At 56.4% G+C, this 23127-nt stretch overlaps 2 protein-coding genes and 6 non-coding genes across 10 annotated transcripts; all 8 read left to right on the top strand.

Moving 5' to 3' along the window:
- The first annotated feature begins 24 nt into the window (after positions 1-24).
- Positions 25-1586, top strand: LOC141746555 (feather keratin 4-like). The gene is made up of 2 exons (XM_074595253.1): positions 25-51; positions 812-1586. The coding sequence occupies exon 2, from the start codon at positions 832-834 to the stop codon at positions 1126-1128; it is 297 nt and encodes a 98-aa protein (XP_074451354.1). The 5' UTR covers positions 25-51; positions 812-831; the 3' UTR covers positions 1129-1586.
- Positions 1587-6658: 5072 nt separating this feature from the next.
- TRNAP-CGG (transfer RNA proline (anticodon CGG)) lies at positions 6659-6730 on the top strand. The gene has a single exon. It is a non-coding gene; the product is annotated as a tRNA-Pro (tRNA).
- A 674-nt stretch (positions 6731-7404) lies between these two features.
- TRNAA-UGC (transfer RNA alanine (anticodon UGC)) lies at positions 7405-7476 on the top strand. Its single transcript has one exon. It is a non-coding gene; the product is annotated as a tRNA-Ala (tRNA).
- Positions 7477-8360: 884 nt separating this feature from the next.
- Positions 8361-8432, top strand: TRNAP-AGG (transfer RNA proline (anticodon AGG)). Its single transcript has one exon. It is a non-coding gene; the product is annotated as a tRNA-Pro (tRNA).
- A 1529-nt stretch (positions 8433-9961) lies between these two features.
- On the top strand, positions 9962-10033 carry TRNAP-AGG (transfer RNA proline (anticodon AGG)). Its single transcript has one exon. It is a non-coding gene; the product is annotated as a tRNA-Pro (tRNA).
- Positions 10034-11080: 1047 nt separating this feature from the next.
- Positions 11081-11152, top strand: TRNAA-UGC (transfer RNA alanine (anticodon UGC)). Its single transcript has one exon. It is a non-coding gene; the product is annotated as a tRNA-Ala (tRNA).
- A 615-nt stretch (positions 11153-11767) lies between these two features.
- On the top strand, positions 11768-11849 carry TRNAS-CGA (transfer RNA serine (anticodon CGA)). The gene has a single exon. It is a non-coding gene; the product is annotated as a tRNA-Ser (tRNA).
- A 370-nt stretch (positions 11850-12219) lies between these two features.
- On the top strand, positions 12220-22127 carry FTCD (formimidoyltransferase cyclodeaminase). Of its 3 annotated transcripts, XM_074593460.1 has the most exons (17): positions 12220-12374; positions 13146-13329; positions 13672-13800; positions 13998-14086; positions 14339-14518; positions 14607-14744; positions 15062-15193; positions 15857-15918; positions 16639-16768; positions 16907-17068; positions 17327-17370; positions 17450-17588; positions 17982-18077; positions 18274-19524; positions 20002-20037; positions 20287-20633; positions 21797-22127. In XM_074593460.1, the coding sequence occupies exons 1-14, from the start codon at positions 12321-12323 to the stop codon at positions 18358-18360; spliced, it is 1626 nt and encodes a 541-aa protein (XP_074449561.1). In that variant the 5' UTR covers positions 12220-12320; the 3' UTR covers positions 18361-19524; positions 20002-20037; positions 20287-20633; positions 21797-22127. The 3 variants fall into 3 exon arrangements, with proteins under 3 accessions (XP_074449561.1, XP_074449560.1, XP_074449562.1); XM_074593459.1 differs by lacking the exons at positions 20002-20037; positions 20287-20633; positions 21797-22127 and having other exon boundaries at positions 17450-18077; positions 18274-18417; XM_074593461.1 differs by lacking the exons at positions 17982-18077; positions 18274-19524; positions 20002-20037; positions 20287-20633; positions 21797-22127 and adding an exon at positions 17737-17962.
- Positions 22128-23127: the final 1000 nt, after the last annotated feature.

Raw genomic sequence — 23127 nt, forward strand, 5'->3', positions numbered from 1 at the left:
ACCTGGCCCCACCACCTGCTCTTAGCCACTGCTGCTGCCTCCACTGCCTGGGTAAGTTGAGACAGGCTCTGTCTCCGTCTCCCCATTGAGCTATTGCTTTCACCAGTGCCTTGTGCCTGGTCCTACACAAGAGTACAAGGTTAGTTACCTGACTCCCTCCTGCATGTGGAGGATGTTGGGGAAGGGTTTATTTCTGCCGCAAAATGAGGAGTCGAGGTTCAAAGTGCGAGGGGTTGCGGGATGCAGGGCTTGCAAGGTCCATAACTGCATAGCTGGGTGCATCCTGCACAGTTTTACTTGCCGAAGAAAAAGAAAAGAATAGCATGTTCACGGGTTGCAGGGAACGATGTGTTCCTGTTTGCAGAAGGGCAGCTGAGGTCCGTTGTATTTTGGGGTGGGATAGCTCAGCTTACATTAAGTCTAGCTTGCTCATGTTGTATTGATTTTAGTGGGTTTTGCTGCAACTAGTTGTGTCTCGGTGAGTGTTTCGCTTGCTGAAGGCTTGCCATTAGCTCGAGGCCAGGCAGCATTCAGAAGTGGGTCTGCTCTTGGTGTTTTCAGTATTTCATGCCTCCAGCTCCCCCAGACATGCAGCTCAAACCAAACTTTCTCCTGAGTGGCTTATGGGGTGAGGGAAGGGGGAAGCCAATTCCTGCCCATTTGGAAAGCCTTCCTTCAGGGTTTCTAAACCACCCAAACTCACCCTCTAGCTATCTCTCCCACGCCTCTTATTATGGAAGCTGCTAAATGAGAGCTCAGCAGGAATGGACCAGGCTCTGCCTTGTATTTACACCCTGGCTCTGGCTTTCAGGTGTACGTCCTCGTGGAGCGATGTCCTGCTACGACCTGTGTCTGCCCTCCTCCTGCAGTCCCCGGCCACTGGCCACCAGCTGCAACCAGCCCTGCTTCCGCCGCTGCGGGGACTCCACTGCCGTCATCCAGCCCCCCACCGTTGTGGTCACCCTGCCTGGGCCCATCCTCAGCTCCTACCCGCAAAACACGACGGTGGGGTCCACAGCGTCGGCGGCGGTCGGGAGCTACCTCCGGTGCTGTGGGGTCCCTGTGGCCTCCAGTGGTCCCCGGGGGCTGGGGAAGGTGGGACTGCTGTGCTTGGGTAGCAGGCTGTAGGGGTGGCCCCAGTGGTCACCTCCTCCAGCTGATGCCAGCAGAGCATCTGCGTTGGGAAGGAAAACCAAAGCGCAGGACCAAGACTGGGGAAGAGGACTAAGGAAATGCCCATGGGTTTCCCAGCTGTGGGGGGTACCTGCAGCTCCCCCAGGAGTAAGGGAACCATGCGAGCTTGTCATTCAAGACCATGCCTCTGTATACCTTTTCCTTGCTAAGCCTTACTTTATATTTCCACATAGGTGTCACACCGTGTGGTTCTACACAGCATTTGCTACTGGCTGGGTGAAAATGCTTATAGTGGGTTGTAGACAGAAGATGATAGTCGTGGCAGAGGAAAACCTTGTAGGGATCAGCTTGTCCTGGAGTGGGGTTTATCCATTTCTTTACTGAGCGCTGGAAATGCACTTCTCATACTCTGAACTGGTTTATTCTCCTTCTCCTCATTAAAGTTATGCTACATCATAGCCTGAGTCTTCTGGTGTTCCTTGTGCCTCTGGTCTGGAGGCAACTTGGTTTTTTGTCCGAAATGGGAGTTTCTCCTGTTCAGCTCCTCGCTGAGCTGAAGTGTGTGTTTTGCTGCGACCAGCCCAAAGGCAACTTTCTCAGCCTGCAAACATCTCCTTCTGCCCCATAGCAAGCACCTGCTTAGGGAGAACTTCCCACAGGAGGAGATTTGTTGCCTGTTTCCTTGAGGAGATGGGAACATGAAGGTTTGACATTTCAAAAAGGCATTTACCCTGTGTTTTTCAGCAATTTTGGGGGTGAACTAAGGAGGATATATGTGGGGTCAGGGAAGAAAGTCGGAAGTAGGCTTCTTGGGAGATGGTCCTTTGGATGGTCATCCTAGGCCCAACTCACCCAATGTTTTATGGGTGATGATGAAGAGTAAAAAATTCCTAAGATATACCAGGGCAAAACCAGACCTCAAGCATTAGGCTGTTCATTCTTGCTTTTTATAACAGCATGTGGAAAAAGAGGCCTTATACAAATAAGTGGGTGGTGATTCAAACTCAGATAGCCCAGATGACAGTGAAGTGTCTGCATCTAGCTGTATCTCTTAATGAAGCAGCAGAAATGTTTTGCTCTGTGCTGCTGCATGCATATGCACAGGCGCCACTGCAACATTTGCTTCAAGTGAGCCCTGTGAATAACACGACCTGAATATACCTGTGTCCTGGTGCTAGTATGAGAGCTCAGGGGATGGCGTCCCACCCCAAAACGACTGCACCTTTTCCAGCAGCCTATGCCCATAGTACCATCCCCAGCCCCGTCAGAGACAGAGGGGTGCCTGCAATGTGAAACACAGTGCAGCATTACCCAGCCTTCCTCTAGACACACAGACATTCAGGTGCCCAAATTTGCTGAGACCTGTAACCGAGTGCTGATTGATCAGAGGTGTCATGGGGAGAGGCATCCTAACGTTTGTAAGAGATGCCAAGCATGATGGCCACTCAGAGCTGTGGTAATGCCATCAGGAATGATACATAAACAGAATAATAAAGATAGGAAGAAGAAACTATAATTTCCCTATGCGCTGCAGACAGAGGTGAGAGCAACAGCTGGTCTGGCACCCAGCAGGGAACTTAGCTCTGCTGCAGAGTGGAAACACCTGCAGGTCCCATGCCTGTGAGCTGGTCGGTTAGAGGAGGACAAAGATAACCCCATCCCTGGCCCCAGCCACATCACAATGAGCTCCATACTGAGCTTTTCCCAAAGACTGAGCCCAAGATTTTAGTTGAACGCATCAGCACATAGGAGAATAATTGTTTTACAGGGAGGGCGTGCAGGTGTCTCTGGGAAAAGATGCCAGGCATTGAATAAAGCATCTTTTTAAGGTTACATATATCGTCAAGCAGAACCTTTTCAGCTGATGGAAGGAGGAATAACAGCGCAACTAAGTCCTCCATGGATATTGTTTAAATCTTCTTTCATACCTTAAGCGTTTTGGTAGCATGGCAATTTGCATAAAACTTATTAGTGTTTATAATGAGGGATTATGCTGAGCTTGAAAGCATGTTGGTCTTCAAAAGTCTTTAACCAAGCTCAACTGGTTTTATTGCTCAGGAGATCTTCACAGAGGCACTCCTAATTTGGAGAAAATTTATGTGGCAATTGCCAGCAGTCAGAAAACTGGGAGAAGAGACATGTGGTTTCACATCCCTCATCCAAGGACTGCTCAGATATTTTTATCCCAGCACCAGAAATTGTCTGCAGTGATGGGATGCAAAATTCTCCTGAACACTGCAATGAGGAAATGCACTGGGTCTCCAGCAAAAGCTTTGTTAGAAAGCTGGAGGCATATGGGACTTGCGCAACTGTCTTCCACCAGTCTGCCACATAGGACAGTCCAAGATGGAGCAGGGGGACAGAATAATGACATTCTTATGTGGCTTTTAACTGAATGACTCCACCGGTGAGATTGTACAGGTATTTTTTCTGAAAAGCTGATGTCTCAAAGGAGACTAAAATCCACACAGATCCTTGATTTGACTTGAAAATTGTGACACCTTAGTGTAGACAGAATCGGGGAAGTGAGGCCTGTGGTGCCCTGCAGGGATCCCTGTCCCAGGGGACCTGGCATGCTGTCTCCCACAGGCACTGTGACTCCCAGCTGGGAGCCATGCTGTCTTGGCTCCCAGCTCAAGAGCTGCCCTGAATTCATGCTGCCACATATTCCCCCCAGCCAGTGCTTGCCCAGGGCAGGACCCCACAGACCTGCTGATCAGGCCCTAAAAGACAGGTTTCTGTAAAGACAGTGCAGCCAAAGGCCCTAGTGAGAAACAGGGAACTACACACCAAGACTGAGATGAAAAATAATGATTGTGGGTGGAAGAATACACGTGGAGGGAAAGAGCTGGGTCCTGGGTTTTGGTCCCAGCATTGCCTACTTACGGCTTTCAACAGCAGCAGCAGCAGAAGCACTTCTAATAAAATCCTGGAGCTTAGCCCAAAGGTAACCCATTGGCCATGCCTGCATCTATTGAGTTTCATGTCTTCTCCTCACCTCCTGTCTTCCCTCATCTGCTCACGTTCTTGGAGGAAGCCTTCTCCCTGCTGTCACTCAGCATCCTCCTCTGGCAGCTTCCTGGACACCCCTATTTCCCTTCATTTTCTTTCTTTGGTGAACCCAGCTGCACCAGCAAAAATTACAGTGCATTAATTACAGTGGGATATACCAGCTCAACAGGGAGCAGCTGAAACACACTGGGTAAGGTGATTGTGTTAGCTCCCCATTGCAGGGTCACATCCATGGGAGTATTGATCTCCTCTTTGGGATGTGTGTAACTATGGGGACACCCCGGCCTGCACCACCACATGTGGCAAATGGGCTTTCTCAGGTTTCTTTGCATTTATGTACTTGAGGAAGCCAACAGAAGCACGCAGTTGGCACCTCTGATGGTGTGTACCTTATCACACCAGGGATGGATGAGGTGGGGAGGAGGGTGCAGTCATGGTTTGAGTTGGAACAAGTGGAGAAGCGTAGAGAGTTGCCATGGAAAATGGAAGACTGGTGTGAATAGCAAGTGGGTGTGACTGTCAGGAGCGGATGCCCTGGGCAGCATGGGACTGGTGATTGGGGTGGAGGGGACTGGTAGTGGCTGGATGATTGCTGGGTTAGCAAGAAACCAGCACATTGATCTGTGGTCTCTCTGCACATCCAGATGAGAAGACAAAAATCCTGGTGAATCACAGCAGTGGGATAGGATGAAGAGAGAGATCCACCACCAGAGCCTTTGCTGGGTTGCAAAAGGCGTATCTCACCCCAGAACTTGCGTGCCAAGTTGAGGGCAATGCCAGGAGGGCAAGCTGGCCTCAACAGGCAGCATCCCATGTCTTCCTCACCAGAGCAAGGACTCCTGTCCAGAGCGCTTGGCAACACACATACTGGAGACAGCCAGGTGGAGAGACAGAGGCCCCGGAGCTGGAGCCTGCAGGCATGGCAGACTGAGATGGCACTTGTTTGCCAATAAAAATCTCCCTCCTCACCCACCAAATCCTTACAACGCGATTTCCCATGAAAGCGGAGTGGGCACTTGTGATTAGGCTTTAGGAAGGAGAGAGAAAGTGGTTGCACAGCTGAGATAAGAGGAAAGAGAAGGCACCACCAAGAGAACATCCCACCCCAGGCACCCATGGACTGACTGCAGGGCAGGGACTCACCATGTTTTCTCGGTCCGCCCGCCCTGCCACATAAAGGGCACTGCTCCAGCCTGGGGAGCCAGACAGGTGATGGCTCCAGCAAGGGCTACGGTTCTCCCCCAGGGCTGAAAATCCTATAAAGCAGGAAAATAACAAGCCACCCGTGCATGTGAGTCACCGAGGAAGAAGCACGCAAATCAAAAAGCACTGGCATCCTGGTCTAGCCCTCCTGGTACTACCCGTGGGAGTGGGGTTCACAAGGCTTGCACCCTGGTGAGCCTGCAGCCCTGTTGGCTCCACCAGCACCATGCCTCAACCTGAGCCCAAATCATCACCAGACACTGCTCCGGGCTGTCCTATACCTCTTTCTCCTCTGAGCTTCTCCCCATGGGGAAGACAGTTCTGGGGGAGAGACAGGAATGAGAACAATGAAAGCGGAGCCCAAATCCCAATGATTTACAAGGTGAAAATGGGAGTGAAATACTTGGGGATTTGAGTTTCAAACTGAAGAATTGTTGAATTAAATATTCCAGGGCTGTTAATTCTTGTTTACTGAGAGTTAGGTGTCTGCACATTTCCCAAAGAGGAGAAAGATGATCTGATTATTGCTGCATAAGGTGGCTGTTAGCACTGGATGTGTGGGGACGAAGGAGCGGGGCAGCTGTGGGGGGGTTATGTGACCTGGAAATAACAGGGGTGCAGCACTCCCCCTGCCTGCTCCTCCCCACACCTCCGTGATTTGCAGGGCAGGGGAGAGGAGCTAGGCTTGCCTGCACTGCCTGTGGCTGATCCTTCCTCCTGATTCCCCCCGGTCAGCTCATGGGGTTTGGATGTGCCCCAGGGAGCGAAGCCTTGCTCTGACACAGCCTGCAATGTGGTATAATTAGCATCAGAGGCTTAATCCGAGTGGGCTGTCTGAAGATCAGCGCTTGCCCCTGTTACCCCTACAGTTGTCCTGCATGGATCCCCGCCAGCGGGAGCTCTGGCAGCAGCTCAGCTTCCCACCTTGGCACAGCTACAGGTAGCCCTGCCCTCGGGACTGCATCCTTGGTCTGCCCCAGAGCCATCCTCCCAGTCCTGTCCCCCATGGCACCTGTGGGAGCCCCAGCACCAGCACCTGCACCCTGCTGACCCCCAAGGTTGGCAGCTCCTGGGGGCTGGGAAAAGGGAATGGCTGGGTGCATTTCCCAGTAACCTGGCACTCGCAGCTCCTGTCCCTTGTCCCAAAGCCACACTGGCACCTGTGGGGCAGCAGAGAGGGAGATCTTGTGAAATGGGTCTCTGAGGGGCAGTGATGGGAGATGGGAGCACCTCAAAGCCACCATCCTGTGCCCAGTACAATGGATGGCTGAGGAACAGGAGCTGAGGGCAAGAGGCACCACCTTGTCATGGCTCGTTGGTCTAGGGGTATGATTCTCGCTTCGGGTGCGAGAGGTCCCGGGTTCAACTCCCGGACGAGCCCTCCTTTTGGGCACCCAGCTTCCATGGCAGCAGCACGTGTGACCAGGGCAGCAGTACCCAGCATAGCTGGGGCAGTGCCATGTCCTGGCTTAGCTTGTCCCCATGGGCAGGATGGACCCCCAATAACAGACTGAGTTCCAAGTGGTGCATGGGGATACAGCTTACTAGGAGAGAGGTTGCTTTGCGTGTAAGAGGTCCTGGATTCAACTCACAGCATCTCCAACTTTTGCCTACCCAGATGCCTTCTTGATGTCTGCAGGACTGGCAGAGCCCCCCAGAAGCTTGGGCAGCCTGTGGGCACAGCTGGCCTGGGGATGCTTCCCGGCACCACAACCCCAAAATGTGGGGGGCAGAGGGGCTGGGGGTGCAAAAGGGGTGCAAGCACTGTGGCTCGTTGGTTTAGGGGTATGATCCTAGCTTTGGGTGTGAGAGGCCTCTCCTTCAACTCCCAGACAAGCCCTCCTTTTGGCATAATGCCTCCTTTGGGGGACTGCATTCCTACTGCTCTTCAGACCCAGTGGAAGAGGGTAAGCCCTGGCATCCCCCAGCTGCCTGCAAATGGCACAATGTAGTGTGACCATAGGGTTTCTCTTTCAGATAACACTGATTTTAACAGTCTTGGACACTGTCACTGTGGTGTCAAAGACAATAGACTCTACCTGGGCCATTTTACAGGGGGATGTAGCTCAGCGGGAGAGCGCTTGCTTTGCATGTAAGAGGCCCTGGGTTCAACCCCCAGCATCTCCAGTTTTTTCCTTGCTCCCTGAAAATACCCACTTTCTTGCTGCATGGGACATCCCCAAAGCTAACCTCCCTCTAGCACAGGGGTCAGGCAGGGCTGATCACTGTGGATGTGGTGTTAGCAGAGTGACGCTACCCTGACAGCCCCTTCGACAACCAGGAGGGGCCGAGCCCTGGCCATGGCTGAGCCGTGTCTCTTTGCCCCATGGGGCAGCACCTTGCTCCTGGCAGCAGCAGAACTGTCCCAGCAGAGGGGACAGGCGGCCGAGTTGTGGCTGGATAGTGTGCCCCATCCCTGCAGGGGCCGTGCCCAGCGGTGAGTGGCCCAAAGCAGGTCTTGTCCAGGAGTAGAGCGCGGGACCTTGCATAGCCTAAGCGCCAGCCATACCCCTGGGCCCAGAAACCGCAAAGTGCAGGCTGTGGCAGGTACTGGCGGGGGGATCAGTAAAGTCCCGGAAGGCCGGGTGCCGCTTTTTGTGTCCGGGCCCTGCCATCATGCCCTGTGGAGCAGAGTGTGTCTGGGCGATGCACTGTGAAGGGTGGAGACTTTCTCAGTTTTCAGGACAAGGGTGTAGGAAGGAGAAGGTGAGGGAGGGGTGGAGAAGGTAGGAGGGTCCCAGGCGGCACGGTGATATTTTCCAGAGTTTGTATGGGTGAGGTAGGTGGGGCAGCGTAATTTTCTGAGGATGGTGAGTGGAGTGGCGCAGGTGTCCGTTTTCCTTCTGCGTGTGTGAGGTGAGGGAGGTGAGGGGTGGAGAGCAGAGGGGAGGGAGAGGGCATCAGCGTGGGGCAGCCCCTGCGTGCACAGCGCATGAGGTTGGCCCGTGCAGTGTGTGGGGCTGTGGGGCTCCCTGGGACAGCAGGTGGGTGAGGTGCAAAGGGTGCACCATGGCTCGTTGGTCTAGGGGTATGATTCTCGCTTAGGGTGCGAGAGGTCCCGGGTTCAACTCCCGGACGAGCCCTCCTTTTGGGCACCCACCGCCCTCCTCCTGCCCAGCTGCTCCCCCCTCCACTGGCGTTCACCCCAAGAAAGACCCTGAGCCCCCTCGGGAAGGGAAACCATGTGCCCATATGCCCTACGTAGATCCCAGAGACTCCACCACCTCTCTGGGCAGCCTGTGCCAGTGCTCTTATAGCCTCAAAGTTCCTCCTCGTGTTTAGATGGAACTTCCTATGTTCAAGTTTGTGCCTGTTACCTCTTGTCCTCTCGCTGGGCACCACTGAAAAAAGACTGGCCCCATCCTCCTGACACCCACCCTTGAAGTACTTATAAGTGTTGCTAAGATCCCCCCTCAGTCATCTTCTTTCCAGACTAAGAAGACCCAAATCCCTCAGCCTGTCTTCATAAGAGAGGTGTTCCAGTCCCCTAATCATCTTGGTAGCCCTTTGCTGTCCCCTCTCCAGCAGTTCCCTGTCCTTCTTGAACTGGGGAGCCCAGAACTGGACCCAGTACTGCAGATGTGGTCTCACCAGGGCAGAGCAGAGGGGGAGGATGACCTCCCTTGACCTGCTGGCCACACTCTTCTTGACGCAGCCCAGGACTTCTGGACAAGCCTTGCTTTTGGCCACTGCCAGCAGAGGGGACAGGCGGCCGAGTTGCGGTTGGATAGTGTGCCCCATCCCTGCAGGGGCTGTGCCCAGCGGTGAGTGGCCCAAAGCAGGGCTTGTCCAGGAGTAGAGCCCGGGACCCCTAGGCCGTGATGCGCAGGTGCCTGGGCACCGCCAGCCTGTGCCAGGCACTGTGGCGCTGGGGGGCCCCAGGAGCCCCTTTTCAGGGATGGTCCCTGCTGCCAAGCCCTGAGGAGCACAGTAGGGCTGAGGGTGTGTGCAGGGAGGCACCGGCCACCCTGGAGACTTTCCCGCTTCCCTGGAGAGCAGGGTGCCCAGAGGGGAGCAGGGGGTGCCCTGGGCGGGGGGCAGGTGTCCCTCCCAGTTGGCAAGGGCTGGGGCTGTGGTGGCCGAGGAGTGAAGGTGTTGGCCTTGAAATCCAATAGGCATAACGTGTGCAGATTTGCTCATAGCGAGAGATTTTCCCTGGTGTCCTGGTGGGTGCCCAGGCAAGGGAGCTGAGGTGGGAGTCAGGGGAATTCCATCCCTGCAGCTTCTGCGTGGCTCCTGCACGAGGGACCGTGCTCTGCTCCCCATCTGAGTCACCCCCAGCAATGCCTCAGGCAGGGCTTGTGATGGCCCCAGGGCAGGAGGGTGACAGCGTCCCCTGTAGTTTTGCAGGTTTTGCAGAGGCAGGAGAGGTGAGGAAGCAGCCATTGATGTGAGCGGTGTGTGGGGGCGTGTAGCATTTTGGTGAGTTGCTGAGCGAGAGCCATTCATGACCCTGCGCCACGTCCCCAGGAGACCTGGGGTAGCTGATGGCCAGAAGGCAGCAGTGTGGGGTAGCCACCACCTGTACTGTGCATGAGGTTGGCCCGTGCAGTGTGTGGGGCTGTGGGGCTCTCTGGGACAGCAGGTGGGTGAGGTGCAAAGGGTGCACCATGGCTCGTTGGTCTAGGGGTATGATTCTCGCTTAGGGTGCGAGAGGTCCCGGGTTCAACTCCCGGACGAGCCCTCCTTTTGGGCACCCACCGCCCTCCTCCTGCCCAGCTGCTCCCCCCTCCACTGGCGTTCACCCCAAGAAAGACCCTGAGCCCCCTCGGGAAGGGAAACCATGTGCCCATATGCCCTATGTAGATCCCAGAGACTCCACCACCTCTCTGGGCAGCCTGTGCCAGTGCTCTTATAGCCTCAAAGTTCCTCCTCGTGTTTAGATGGAACTTCCTATGTTCAAGTTTGTGCCTGTTACCTCTTGTCCTCTCGCTGGGCACCACTGAAAAAAGACTGGCCCCATCCTCCTGACACCCACCCTTGAAGTATTTATAAGTGTTGCTAAGATCCCCCCTCAGTCATCTTTTTTCCAGACTAAAAAGACCCAAGACCCCTAGACCAATGAGCCAGGACCAACGGCAGGACATATCCCTGAAGAGCAGCTCCTGGAGCCCCAAGGTCCCTTGGACAGCAGCTCCCAGCGCCCCAGTGCCTGGCACAGGCTGGGGGTGCCCAGGCAGCTGCGCATCATGGCTCGTTGACCTAGGGGTATGACTGTCGCTTAGGCTACGCAAGGTCCCGCGCTCTACTCCTGCACAAGCCCTGCTTTTGGCCACTCCCAGCAGAGGGGAAAACCCCTGCAGGGACAGGGTGACAGTATGCAGCACAGGGGGGACAGACAGCCTCAACAGCTCGGCCGTGTCCCCTCTGCTGGGACGGTCCCGCTGCTGCCGGGAGCAAGGTGCTGCCCCATGGGGCAAAGAGACACGGCTCAGCCATGGCCAGGCTCGGCCCCTCCTGGGTGGGGAAGGGGCAGCGGGGCACAGCAGAGCAGGACGGTGCTGCCACCTTGTCCCTGGTGGGCAGCTCTGCCTGTGGGCTGAGTGCAGAAAAACATGTTGCGAGTCTGCCCACAGCTGTCCTCCCAGTCCCAGTCCCCTTGCCGGCCTGCCGCCACCTAAGGGACACCCAGTGTCTGCAAACCCCTGAAGTCCAATGTCAGCAGCTCTGCAGGGCTGGGGAAGGAAACAGCAACTGGATAAATCCAGGTTTTTCAGGAAGGTTGTTTCAGGGGGATGTAGCTCAGTGGGAGAGCGCTTGCTTTGCATGTAAGAGGCCCTGGGTTCAACCCCCAGCATCTCCAGCTTTTGCCTCCTTAGACCCTCTCGCTGACAGCTGTGGGGCTGGCAGAGCCCACAAAACCCCTTAGAAAAGCTCTGGGACTACTTGTGGGCATGGCTGTCCTGGGGATGCTGCCTGGCACCTGCAATGCACAGGGCCCTTTCCCTCTCCTGCCCAGGTGCTGCAGGGCATGGAGGCACCTTGTGTCCCTTCCCCACGGGGTTCAGGGTCTCTAATATGGTGAATTTGAGCAGAGGGGTGGGAGGAGGGTGGTGGGTATCCAAAAGGAGGGCTCATCTGGTAGTTGGACGCTGGATCTCTTGCACCCAAATCGAGACTTATACCCCTAGACTAACAACCTGGGGTGCCCAGCTCTCTGGGTACCCCCATCATGTGGTGGCCACTGGAGTTTCTGGGGGGGCAGTCCTGTCCAAAGACCCCAGGGCCCCAGGTGCTGCTTTTCGAGGATGGGCCCTTCTGGCAGCCCCCGGGGAGCACAGCAGGGCTGAGCGTGTGTGCAGGGATGCACTGGCCACCTCAGAGACTTTCCCACTTTCCAGGAAAGCAGGGTGCCAGGATGAAACATGGGGTGCCCTGTGTGGGCGGCAGCTGTGCCCCTTTGGTACACAGGGGTGGGGCTGTGATGGCCGAGGGGTGAAGGCGTTGGACTCGAAATCCAATAGGGTTTCCCTGCGCAGGTTCGAATCCTGCTCACAGCGAGAGATTTTACCTGCTGCCCCGGAGCCCACGCTGGGGCCCTTGCCAGCAGCTTCCCCCCAGCATGGCGAAGTGCTGGTGGGCCTGTTATTGTCCCCTGAGCAGGACCAGGCTGTCCCATCTAGTAGCCATGGCATGGTGCTGGGCACAACAGATGCTTTTCTTCATTGGCGCCACCTTCTCCTAGCAATTAATTGGCACCTGTGGGTAATTAGTGTTATAGGCTGATCCTGGTGAGCTCGCAGTGTCCTTGTGCCGACGTGGAAGGGTCAGTAGCACATTGTTTATTCAAGACCTGTTCTGTCTCCTGGATGCAGATCGATGCAGTTAATGAGAAACCCCGCATGGGGAAGAGGCAGTGGGTTGGGTGCTGGGAGGCTTTTTCTCCGCAGTGGGACAGGAAAGGGCAGGAAAACCCACAGAGCGCAAGGAGCCGAGCGCAGGGCCGTGGCGTGCACGCAGACCCTGGGACCATGGCCAAGCTGGTGGAATGTGTCCCCAACTTCTCGGAGGGGAATAACAAGGAGGTGAGGGAAGCGAGGAGGGGCTGACGGGTGGGCAATGCTGGGGTGCAGACGGCTGGGCTGCCCTGGCGGAGAGGCCATGCAGGCAGCACCTGCTGCCAGACTCTGCCCTGCCTTCTTTGAAGTGCTGCGCAGCTTTCCCTGCCTGACTAATGCCAAAAATGCCCAAAGGCAGCCCCAGCTCCCTTGGTGAGAAGTGGGGCCTCAGACCCCCTCCTCCACAGTGCCTGCAGGTTGCTGTAGCACCAGGGCTTGGGGCAGTCTGTCATACTCCCTTAGAGAAATATCGCTTGCAGTTGTTGTGCCAAAACACACTGTCCAGGTTAATGGGCATCAGCCCTAGACAGGATTTTGGCCCTGCTGGGGGAGTTCAGCAAACTTAAAATTGCAATAAAACCACTGCTTCCCCCAGGGAACAGGCTTTATAGAGACAAATCTGTTTTGAATCTGGCAGGGGACAATATCCTCAGGAATAGCAATTTGTGATGGTGCTCTCTGACGTGCAGCAGCAGCCAGGCAGCTCTCCAACACCATGGCGGGTTTGGGGCTTGCTGGGAGTCAGGAGTGTCCCAGACTTCCTGGGTAGGAGTGGGATGCTCATGCCTCTGGATCCTGCATTCTTTGCTGCACAGGGCTGCATCCCCACTGATCCCCGACCCCAGTGCCGGTGGGAAGCGGGAGAGCTGAGAAAAGGCATCCCCCACCTTGCGAAGCCAGGGCTGTGATGGGGGTCTTGCTGGCTCAGCTGCCTTGCCACCTTCCACTGTCCGGCAGGTGATTGATGCGCTGGGGCAAGCCATCTCCCGGACACCCGGCTGTGTGCTGCTGGACGTGGATGCCGGCGCCTCCACCAACCGCACCGTCTACACCTTTGTGGGGTCTCCTGAGGCCGTTGTCGAAGGGGCGCTGAGTGCAGCCCGCACAGCTGGGCAGCTCATTGACATGAGCCGGCACACGGGTGAGCTCGGGGTGGTGCAGGAGCCAACCTGGTGCAGAGCACCCCTTGGCTGTGGTGCATGGTTGGCTCCAGGTGCACCTTGAATGGCTGGAGCTAAAATCAGCTGCTGACAGCCAAGCACCTACAGCAAGCAGCGCTGCCGGGACAGATGGTGGTGGGACCATGCAAAGCTCTTGCTCATCCTCCCAATCCAGAGAGGCTGGAGTAGACATTACTGCCACAAAAACATCTTTTCTCCCAGTGGCAGTGCTCAGTTTGCAAAAGAGGCTGGGAAAGGGCTGTCCTCCCTCTTCGTCTGCTTGCTCGTCCCAGCTCCCATCTTCATATCTGTCCCATCCCCAGGTGAACACCCTCGCATGGGGGCCCTGGATGTCTGCCCTTTTGTACCGGTGATGAACGTCAGCATGGAGGAGTGTGTCACCTGCGCCCAGGTCTTCGGGCAGCGCTTGGCAGCAGAGCTGGGGGTGCCTGGTGAGTGAGAGCCAGGAACCTCTGCCCATTCCATCCCACCCCACGTGCTTCCAGCTGCGGAGAAACTGCACACTTTTTGCAAAAGATTAACCAAGGAGAAAATGAGGTTTGCTCCCAAATGGGCAAAACCAGACCCCACTAGGATAAGTACCGCCAGCCCCTGGCTGGCAGCGCTCACCCTTGGCTCTGTTTTGCAGTTTACCTGTATGGAGAGGCGGCGCGGCAGGAGAGCAGGAAAGCCTTGCCCACCATCCGTGCCGGGGAGTATGAGGGGCTGCCCGAGAAGGTGAGTCTGGCAGCACACGGCTGGGCAGCACGGACTGGGCAGAGATAAGCCACATCTCCCCGGCTTTGGGGAGGGTGCTGGGGGCTGGCATAGTCCCTTCATACTAAGAGAAGCTGATGAAACACTTTGGGTGCTGCTGAATATGGAGGTGGCCGTGGCAGATGCCAGCTGGGGAGGGAAATGCTGTCCCTGGGAGGGTGGTTCATGCTGCTTGGCAGTGCCAGCCCATGTGCTCTCCTCCCTCCTCCCCAGCTTGCAAAACCAGAGTGGGCTCCTGATTTTGGGCCCCCAACTTTTGTCCCCCGGTGGGGGGCCACAGTGACAGGTGCCCGGACGTTCCTTATCGCGTACAACATCAACCTGCTGTGCACTAAGGAGCTGGCTCACCGCATCGCCCTCAACATCCGCGAGCAGGGTCGCGGCACCGACCAGGTAGTCCCATGACAGTGGCACATTGGGAGCAGACCTGCTTGCCCCCATGCCTCCTGGGCCATGCCTTGACTGCAGAAGTTCTTGACAGCCTGGGCGCTTGAAGAGGGTGCAGGGCATCGGCTGGTATTTGGAGGAAGAGAATATAGCCCAGGTTTCGACTAACCTGCTGGACTTTGAGACCACGCCGCTCTATGCTGTCTACGAGGAGGTCTGCCAAGATGCGAAGGTGGGTGGCACGGGACAGCACATCATGCTTGTTTCAGTGGGGGCTTCACAGAGAATGTCTCCCTCCAAGTTTTTCTCCCCATCCCCAGGGCAGGGTCTGCTTGATCTCATGCTCAGTTCAGCCAAGCTAGGCAGAGCAATGAATAGCACAAAACTCCCAAAAGCTCAGCAACTTGCTGCTAGCTCCCAGCTCCTCCACTGAAGTATTTTCCATGAGCTTCCCAGGTCCTGGGAAGGGATGAGGACAACAAGGCTTGGGTGGTAGCAGCAGCAGAGCAGATGGCTCTGGGGACAGCATATTTCTGATGTCCTTTGCAGGCACTGAATCTCCCCGTGGTGGGGTCCCAGCTGGTGGGGCTTGTCCCCAAGAAGGCCATGCTGGACACGGCCGAGTTTTACATCAAGAAGGAAAAACTCTTCATCCTGGAAGAGGAACAGAAGATCAGGCTGGTAATGTGGCTCCTCCTAGTACCAAGACAAAGGTGGGATCATGAGAGAGACACCCTCCCACTCCCCCAGCCTCCCAAAGCGGCACTGGGCAGACATTTGGGACCACAACAGCCCCCAGGCATGACACTTGTGTCCAAGGACGGTGCCTGGAAAGCTGTGAGGGCACAGTGAATGGGACAAGTTCTTTTATTGTCGTGAGGACGCTGAGATGCTCAAAGAGCAGAGAGCCCATTCTGTGAGGACAGAGTGTGGGCAGAAGCTGCCCAGCTTGCCTGCATGGAGGCCAGGAGTGGAAGGAGACCTCCCCAGAGCTCAAGGACAGTGTGTGGCATTATGGGGAACTGCTCCAGGACCAGTGTAAACTGGCAATGAGGAGACAAGCTCTGTTTTTCAGCTGCAGGAGGGAGGGACTTTTCCACCCTATGGGGAACGTGCTAGATAAGGGCAAGCTAATTATTTATCGGTGGAGTTTCCAGTCATTTGCAGGCAGCTGCACACCGCCCCCAAGTCTGGGATGGGACGGGCTGGTGACGCTGGCTGTCCTCTGCCTGGGTGGTGGCCTGAGCAACGCTGTCCTAGGGCTGGATCACCCACGGTTAATTAACAGCAAGGAATGAGGATGCAACAGGACTTATTGTGACATGGGTGTGCTGCTCCTTGCAGGTGGTCAGCCGGCTGGGCCTGGACTCCCTGTCTCCGTTTCACCCCCAGGAGCGCATCATCGAGTAGGGACCCCCATCCTGCTTCTCATCATGGTGCCCAACCCTGCCTGGATGGGGGGATCCTGCTGCCTGCCTCTTGCATTCAGCTTGTTTGGGGAGTGGTACCAACTCCTCTTCGCACCCAGCGGACACCTCTGCTGGGTGTTGTGCAGGCATGGGGTGGTCCCTGCTCCCAAATGCTGATGGTTGTGAATGTGGGGTGACTCAGGCAGGCAGTGGGAGCAGGATCCATGGCCAAACTTGAGCATGTACACATTAAATCCTCCACCCTATCCCCAGCCCAAATTTCAATGCCTCTGGCTCACATGCTGCCTTCCAAGGAGAGATGCCATGGTGCAGCGCCTGGTGTAAAATGCATGTCTGTGGGGGTAGAGGAAGGGAAATCCACCTGTGACAAGGTGAAATCAGGACTTGCGCTTCAAGCCCTTGTTGTCCCTGCCTGGGGACATGGCTGCAGGCGTGTTTCTGTCCCACCAAACGCTGTTTGCACCCCCCACACCACCAGGACATGCGCTCCCCAGCTGGCTGGCTGCCCCCATGTGTCCTCTCCCTGACTTTTCCACTCGTTTTTTTTGGCCTAGTCCCCTTCTCGGCCACCCGCAGAGCCAAGGGGTGGATGAAAACCTGTTGGAGAGGGCAGTGCCGGGTGAGAAGGGACCAGGTGGTGGTGGTGGGTGTCCCTGCACCTAGAGGGCTCTGACCCACAGGGCCTCTGTGCCACAGGTATCTGGTGCAGGCAGGAGAGGCGGACAGAGGGCTGGTGGCCAAGCCACTGGGCACCTTCGTGCGAGCAGTTGGTGGGAGGTCCGCAGCGCCAGGAGGAGGCTCTGTGTCTGCAGCCGCAGCCGCCCTGGTATGTGCCCCACACCAGGAGGGGGTCCCTGCCTGCCTGGAGGGTCCTCTGGGTGTGCCAAGCCTTTGAGGGGAGCCAACATGGCAGTAGCAGTGGGCGCTGTTTCCTGCTGGAGGACTTCCCCCTGTGCTTTTGCAGGGAGCGGCACTGGGCTGCATGGTGGGGCTGATGAGCTATGGGAAGCGGCAGTTTGAGGAGCTGGACCCCATCATGAGGAAGCTGATCCCCCCCTTCCACCAGGCCATGGACGAGCTGGTGGCGATGGTGGATGCCGACTCCCGCGCCTTCAGCAGCTACATGGTGAGGTGCCACCAGCGGCAGATGTCCCATGGGGAAGTGGGGCACTTTCCAGCTGGGAGGGGCCCGGCATCACGTTTCGCTAGTGTCCTTAGGAGCAGGGCAGTGAGCTTGGCCCAAGTGAGGGCCAGGGGAAGGGACATCATCACCGATGGAGGTTTGCAAGAGCATGGGAGCTATCAAGTCTGCCCTGGCCCCTGATGCAAGACGTGCGAGGTCTTGGAGCAAACAGCAGCAAGATCTGCTTTTCTTTGCCTGCAGGAAGCTATGAAGCTGCCAAAAAACACCCCTGAAGAGCGGGAGAGGTGAGCTGGGATGGTGGGGACTTGCAGACCGGGGGAGTATGGCCACCCAGCGCTCAACCTGGGGCTGTCCCCCTCCCAGACGCATGGTTGCCATGCAACAGGGGCTGAAGACAGCCGTGAGGGTGCCCTGTGCCCTGGCAGAGAAGGTGAGTGGGCTCTGGCCTGCTCTGAAGGAGCTAGCACGTCACTGCAACCTGGCCTGCAAATCTGACATCCAGGTATGGCCCTGGGCTGGGGCTTTGGAGGCTGACGGGCTCACCACTTTTCCCTGCATGGTGTCCCATCCTGTCCTGACCTCTGGGTTGCACCTCTCCAGCTGTGCTTCCCAAACTGGCCAGTGGTTTCCACCCACTAACTTCTTTGCAGTTTGCAACCCTTGTAGGAGAGCTGATCTGCACCAGCCCTTGCCCGAGTTTTCCCACCTGTGTGGCAAGGCCATGAATGGTTCCCAATGCTGGAGCCACATCCTGAAAATACCGTGTTGGAAAGCGTTGTGTGCCACTGTGTCACAGAGGGTGGGAGTCCTGCAGCATAAGGGCCTGCCCTGCTGCAGGACTGTATGCGAGTGCTCTGGTTCAGCAGGAGAGATTCTCGCAAGCCTCTTTTCCTAGGTGGGAGCCAAAATGTTGGAAGCGGCTGTGTTCGGAGCTTACTTCAACGTCATGATCAACCTCAAAGACATAACGGATGAGAAGTTCAAGCTTGCGGTAAGCCTGGGCTGTGCATCTGCCTCAACCCTGGTCGGGGGGGTGAGGTGGGACAGAGATCGAGGTGAAGCCCCTGGGACCCCTCATGCCCAGGTACCCCCTCCCTTGGCCGCCAACAGAATGCATGGGGTGGGCGGTGGACAGCTCTTCTGTCTTGTCAAGCGGCAAATGATGCACCTTCTCCCTCCCCATGCAGATGTCGCAGAAGGTCTCCGGGATGCTGGAGGAGGCGAAGCAAGGCTCTGCACTTGTGCTGTCACTGCTGGAGAAGCGAGCACCCTGAGAGGGTCTCAGGGATGGACTGGGGTCTCTGGAGTGGCAAATACAGCTGGGAAACATGCTCATCCCTCCTGGGCTCCTTTGCTATCTGCCTCGGGAGACCTGCTCCACTCAGGCAGATCCCAGAGTCATGTCCCCTCCTAGCCTTTCCCTGGCCAAGGGTGATTTTAGCTGTCTGGGGTTCAGACCCCAGTCTTCATCCCCCCATCCCCGGGGCAGAAGGAGGCAGCTGGGCTGACAGTGCCTGGGGCCACAAGGGGATGACAACAGGGATCCTACGGCACTGCCCAGGAGGAGATGCCTGCGCACGTGCACCTCCTGACCCCACAACACCTGTGTGTTTCTGCGCCTGGAACCCCGACTGAGACAGTCCCCTGTCTGCAGGGTTGGTACAAGACCTGGTGCAGTCCCTTTCTGCAAGGTGTCTTTTTGATGGTACATCATGAGGCTGGCCTGTCGCATTGCTCGCTGGCCTGGGAAGAGAGTGCTGTCAAATGCAGGGCAGCATCAGGGGTGTTAGCGGGGAGATGGGGATGGGATAGGATGGGAGGGGCTCTGCCCCCTCCTCATAGACCCCCTGAGAGGAAGACCTGACCATTGGCACATCCAGTCCTGCCTCCTGTCTCTGTTGACTGTGTCTGACAGCAGATATCACCTCCTCCACCCACACACCATGGCAGCACCCTGAACAGTGTCACATTAGCTGGACCCTGAGCTCCACTGTCCCACAGCGGTGCCTGCAGGCAGGTGACCCCCTCCCTGTCGTTCCTCCCCTCCACCCCCGGACACTGTGCCCGTGCTGGGAGCACTGAGCCAGGGTTCATGGTGGGGACGCCTGACTCACCTCATCACCTGACGCTGGGAGGCGAAACCACCACCCTCCAGCCGCTGTTTTTATCAGCCCGGTGGGACCTTTGTGCCAGCTAGGAGCGGTGGTGTGTTGACGTTTCCTGCGTGCCCATGGTGACGGTCATGGTGCAGGGAGTGGTGTGGTGTCAACCCCTGCCCACCACACCCCTCCTCGTTTGGGCAGAGCCCTGGTATTTAGCAGGTGCCTGCCACCCCAGGAGAGACGTGCTGAGGACAGCGATCAGGGGTGCTGCTGGCAGCGGTGCTTTCAGAGAGTGCTGCCAGCATCTCCTCTGCTGGGAGCTTTTTTGCAGGTCTGGTGAGTGAAAGCGTCTTCCCCAGGCAGCAGTGACTGGTGGGGTGCAGGGGAGCCGGGAAGCACAGGGGCAGTGGGAGCACAGGCACGCACGGGTCAGGGGGCACTGTCCCCATGGCTTGCCCTGCACCAAGACATGGTGTCCCCACTCCTCGTGGTCCACAAGGACATGGGCTGGGAATCCAGCCTCAGCCCGAGTTGGGTTATTATTTCCATTAATAATGGAAACCACATTCCTGGGCTTTGGGTGTGCACAGAGGTGGGGACAGTCACTCTCGGGATTGGCACTGTCACTCAAAGAGATGGGGCATCTGTTGGGGTCTGCGGGGGACGGCGCTCCCTGGGAAGCGAGCATGGTCTCTGCCTGGGGCAGACATGTGGGGCAGAGGAGCTGGGTCCCGGCTGCTGGAAGGGTGATGACCTGCCCATGACAGGAGGTGTCGTGAGGGAGCACTGACGGTGCCTGTCCTTCCCTTGCAGCTTGGCTGCCGCGAAGAATGTGGAACCCAAATCCAGGTGAGGGGCCGTGGGGCTGGGCAGGGGTGCTGGTACCACACAGCCATCGGGGCTCGGAGAGGAGCTCAGTGCAATTGCCACAGGCACCCTGGTGGATTACCTGCATACCAAAGGGGAGTGGGGCATCATTTGTGAGGAGAGCTGGTAGACTGGGAGCGTCCTTTGGGTGCAAGTGTACACCAGTTCCTTGCAATGCCTGTCTGGGGAGAACCTGCCTCTGCTTGCTAACAGCCACCCTCTTCTTCCTAGGCATGCCCGGAGGGGTTCCACCACCACAACTGCAAATTTGCCCACCTGCCCCTCCAGGATACCCTGGTCCGGGCACCCCAGCAGGTCCCTACCCTGGCTACCCTGCAGTGCCACCTGGTGCTCCTGGAACCTATCCCCCAGCACCCCCAGGCGGCTATCCCTGTGGCCCCCCTCCACCTGGCCCCTACCCACAGGGGCAGCACCCCCATGGGCACCCCCCACAGGGTCATCATGCCCATGGGCACCCCTATCCAGGACCACCGGGAATGCCAGGGTGCCCCCCTGGCCACCATCACAAGCACCATAAGAAGCACAAGAAGAAGCACTCCAAGCACCATGGAGGGAAGGTAAGAGTGAGGGGGCAGTGGACCTTTTGGAATCTCTGCTGTGGTCCTTTGGACCCCCTCATGCATACCAGAGCGTCCAGCCTGGGCAGCTGGAGCTCCCCCTTCCACCCTGCGGTGGCTGGAGCAGGCTGCGGACACCTCAGTGGCTTTTTTTAGACATGGAGACTCCTGTTTGGTTAATAAATAGGCAAGCATGAGTCATTTCAAGCAACTCTTTTGAAATCTGATCCATGAAATTCCTTGAAGCCATTTGAAACAGTGACACAGCTCAGGGTGGACCACACAGTGTATTAAATCCCAGGACTTTGTCCTGCTCACCAGAAAGCAAGTCGTGCCTCTGTAAGGGACATTTGCTCAGTGTCCTGCAGCAGACGAGCAGTTCAGTTCCCTCTTAAAAAACAAAACCAACCCCAAACAAACAAATAAAAAAGCAATTCTCTGTGCCAGAGTAGATGCTGCAGAAAATGCTATTGCAGGGAGTAGGTCTGAGTGAGGGACTGCTAAACAAAACCCCAATTCCACCATTTAAATGCTCCCAGTAGAAGCATTTTCCAAACAAAGCAAACCATCAGCTCCTCTCAGTGTGTAACAGCTCTGAAAGTGATCTGTCTTGATGTTTGGCCTTGCTGGCAGAAGGCAGAACCCTTCTGGAGTTTGCTTAATTGGCCTGAACAACTTTGCAAAATAATAATAAAAAAACCAGCCCTCCCACGATATGTCCATAATTGTATTCTCTAAGCAGAAAAATAATGGCTCCAAACTGTAAGACGTAGGTTATAACAGCATTGCAATAAACATTGTGCTGATGTTATTAGTAGCCATTTTGTCTTCAAGTCCAGGTATCCTGGCTGGGGTTTGCTGTCTGAGGCCCTGGTGCTGTGCTGACTTCCACGCAGGCTCACCCTCCGCGTGGCCCCCAGGGCCTTGACATTAACTAATGACCTTGCAATCCAGCCAGCGCGCAAACCCGAGGGCACCCTTTTTGCTAGCATGCAAAGACACCTGGGGAGAGGTGGGTCTGCAACCACCACTGCTGCAGGCTCAACCTGGACCCAGCTGGGCACCAGGAACGGGCACCCACCACAGGATCGCTAACACCTATCAGAAATGGTGTGAAAGAAGGTTGTTTCCACGCTACCCTAAAGTTGTTTTCTCTCCTCCAGCACTCCGGCAGCTCAAGCAGCTCAAGCAGCAGTTCTGACTCTGACTGAAGAGGACATCTCCCACTTGCACGGTGGTGAAGAGAAGAAACATGAAGCTGAACGCCCCGTGGGAACCACCTGCATGTTGCTCTGCTCCTTTCCTCTTTCTCTTAGAGTGGCGTTTTGCCTACTGAGTGATTTTCTTGTTTTTTTCTTGTAAATTCTTTGACCTGGAATTGCTTTGAGATGATGGGCAGCAGCTCCACCCTCTGTATTTCGGGAGAGTCCACTGCAAGTCACCCCTGGGGCTGCAGGTAGCAGCGCGGGTAGTATCATATGCTGGTTTGCAGTCTGCCGGTGTCTGAGTGTTTTTTCCTTTGCAATGATGTCAGCTGTGAACGTGGATCTCAAGGCCCATAGAAGTCCTTACATTTTGCATGACCTTTCCCAGCTGTAGCGGAACGGCTGGCCAAGGAATGCCATAACTTTCCCCTTGCTGAGCTGTATGGGTTGCCATCTTCCACACCAGGGTAATAATTAATACGAAAAAGTAGTGAGCTCTCTTTCTGAAGCCTCTGAGCCATGGCCATGGGATTGTGGCATGCTCACTAAGAAAGGTTAAAAGCCTGGCAGTGCTTTCACCACAACAATTTTAACACAGGGCTGCTTTTGCTGCCCTTTTATTTTTGTTTTGCCCATTGTAATGGCTCAAGAGGATCCTTCCCAGCCCCATTATCAAGAAGGCTTGGCCGCCAGCCAGCGTGACTGGCTGCTGGACCCAGTGGCATACACACAAGAAGCCTACTGTGGCAGAAGGAATCTCCAAAGGAGGTGGGGCAGCCCATCTCAGCCAGATTCACTGCCAGTGCAGCCTTGTTCGTCCCTGTTGCACTGCTGGCTGGGGGTGCGTGCGTGCTGGGGCAGTGGTAGTTCACTCCTGCGGCTCCTCTCTGGATGCAGTCGTGTTTCATCCTGTGGCCCTCGAAGCTCCCTGACAGCTCTCCTTTCCAAACAAGGGAAAACATGGCAGTGACACTGCAGCACACGTGGGCACAGCTGCCCACTGCCATGCCCTTCCCTGCACCCGTGCTGCTGGCTCCTCTGCACCCTGTCCCTGGGGTCCCCTACGGACAACCCAAGCTCTGTCCAGCACCTCCTCCACATCCCACTTCCACCGCCATGGATGTAACCTTACCCCTGTCCTTGGAAGGTTCCCCTGCCCCGCTATCCAGCCTTGAGACAAACAACTTTTGGATGGAAGAGGGGCTGAAGAAAGTGTGGGTAAAGGCTGACCCAGGTGCAATGCCACCTTCAGGGTGGGTGGGGAAGGGCACAGCCCTCCTCAGAGAGGT

Source organism: Larus michahellis, chromosome 7 (assembly GCF_964199755.1).
Source record: "Larus michahellis chromosome 7, bLarMic1.1, whole genome shotgun sequence".
NCBI classification, from domain to species: Eukaryota; Metazoa; Chordata; class Aves; order Charadriiformes; family Laridae; genus Larus; species Larus michahellis.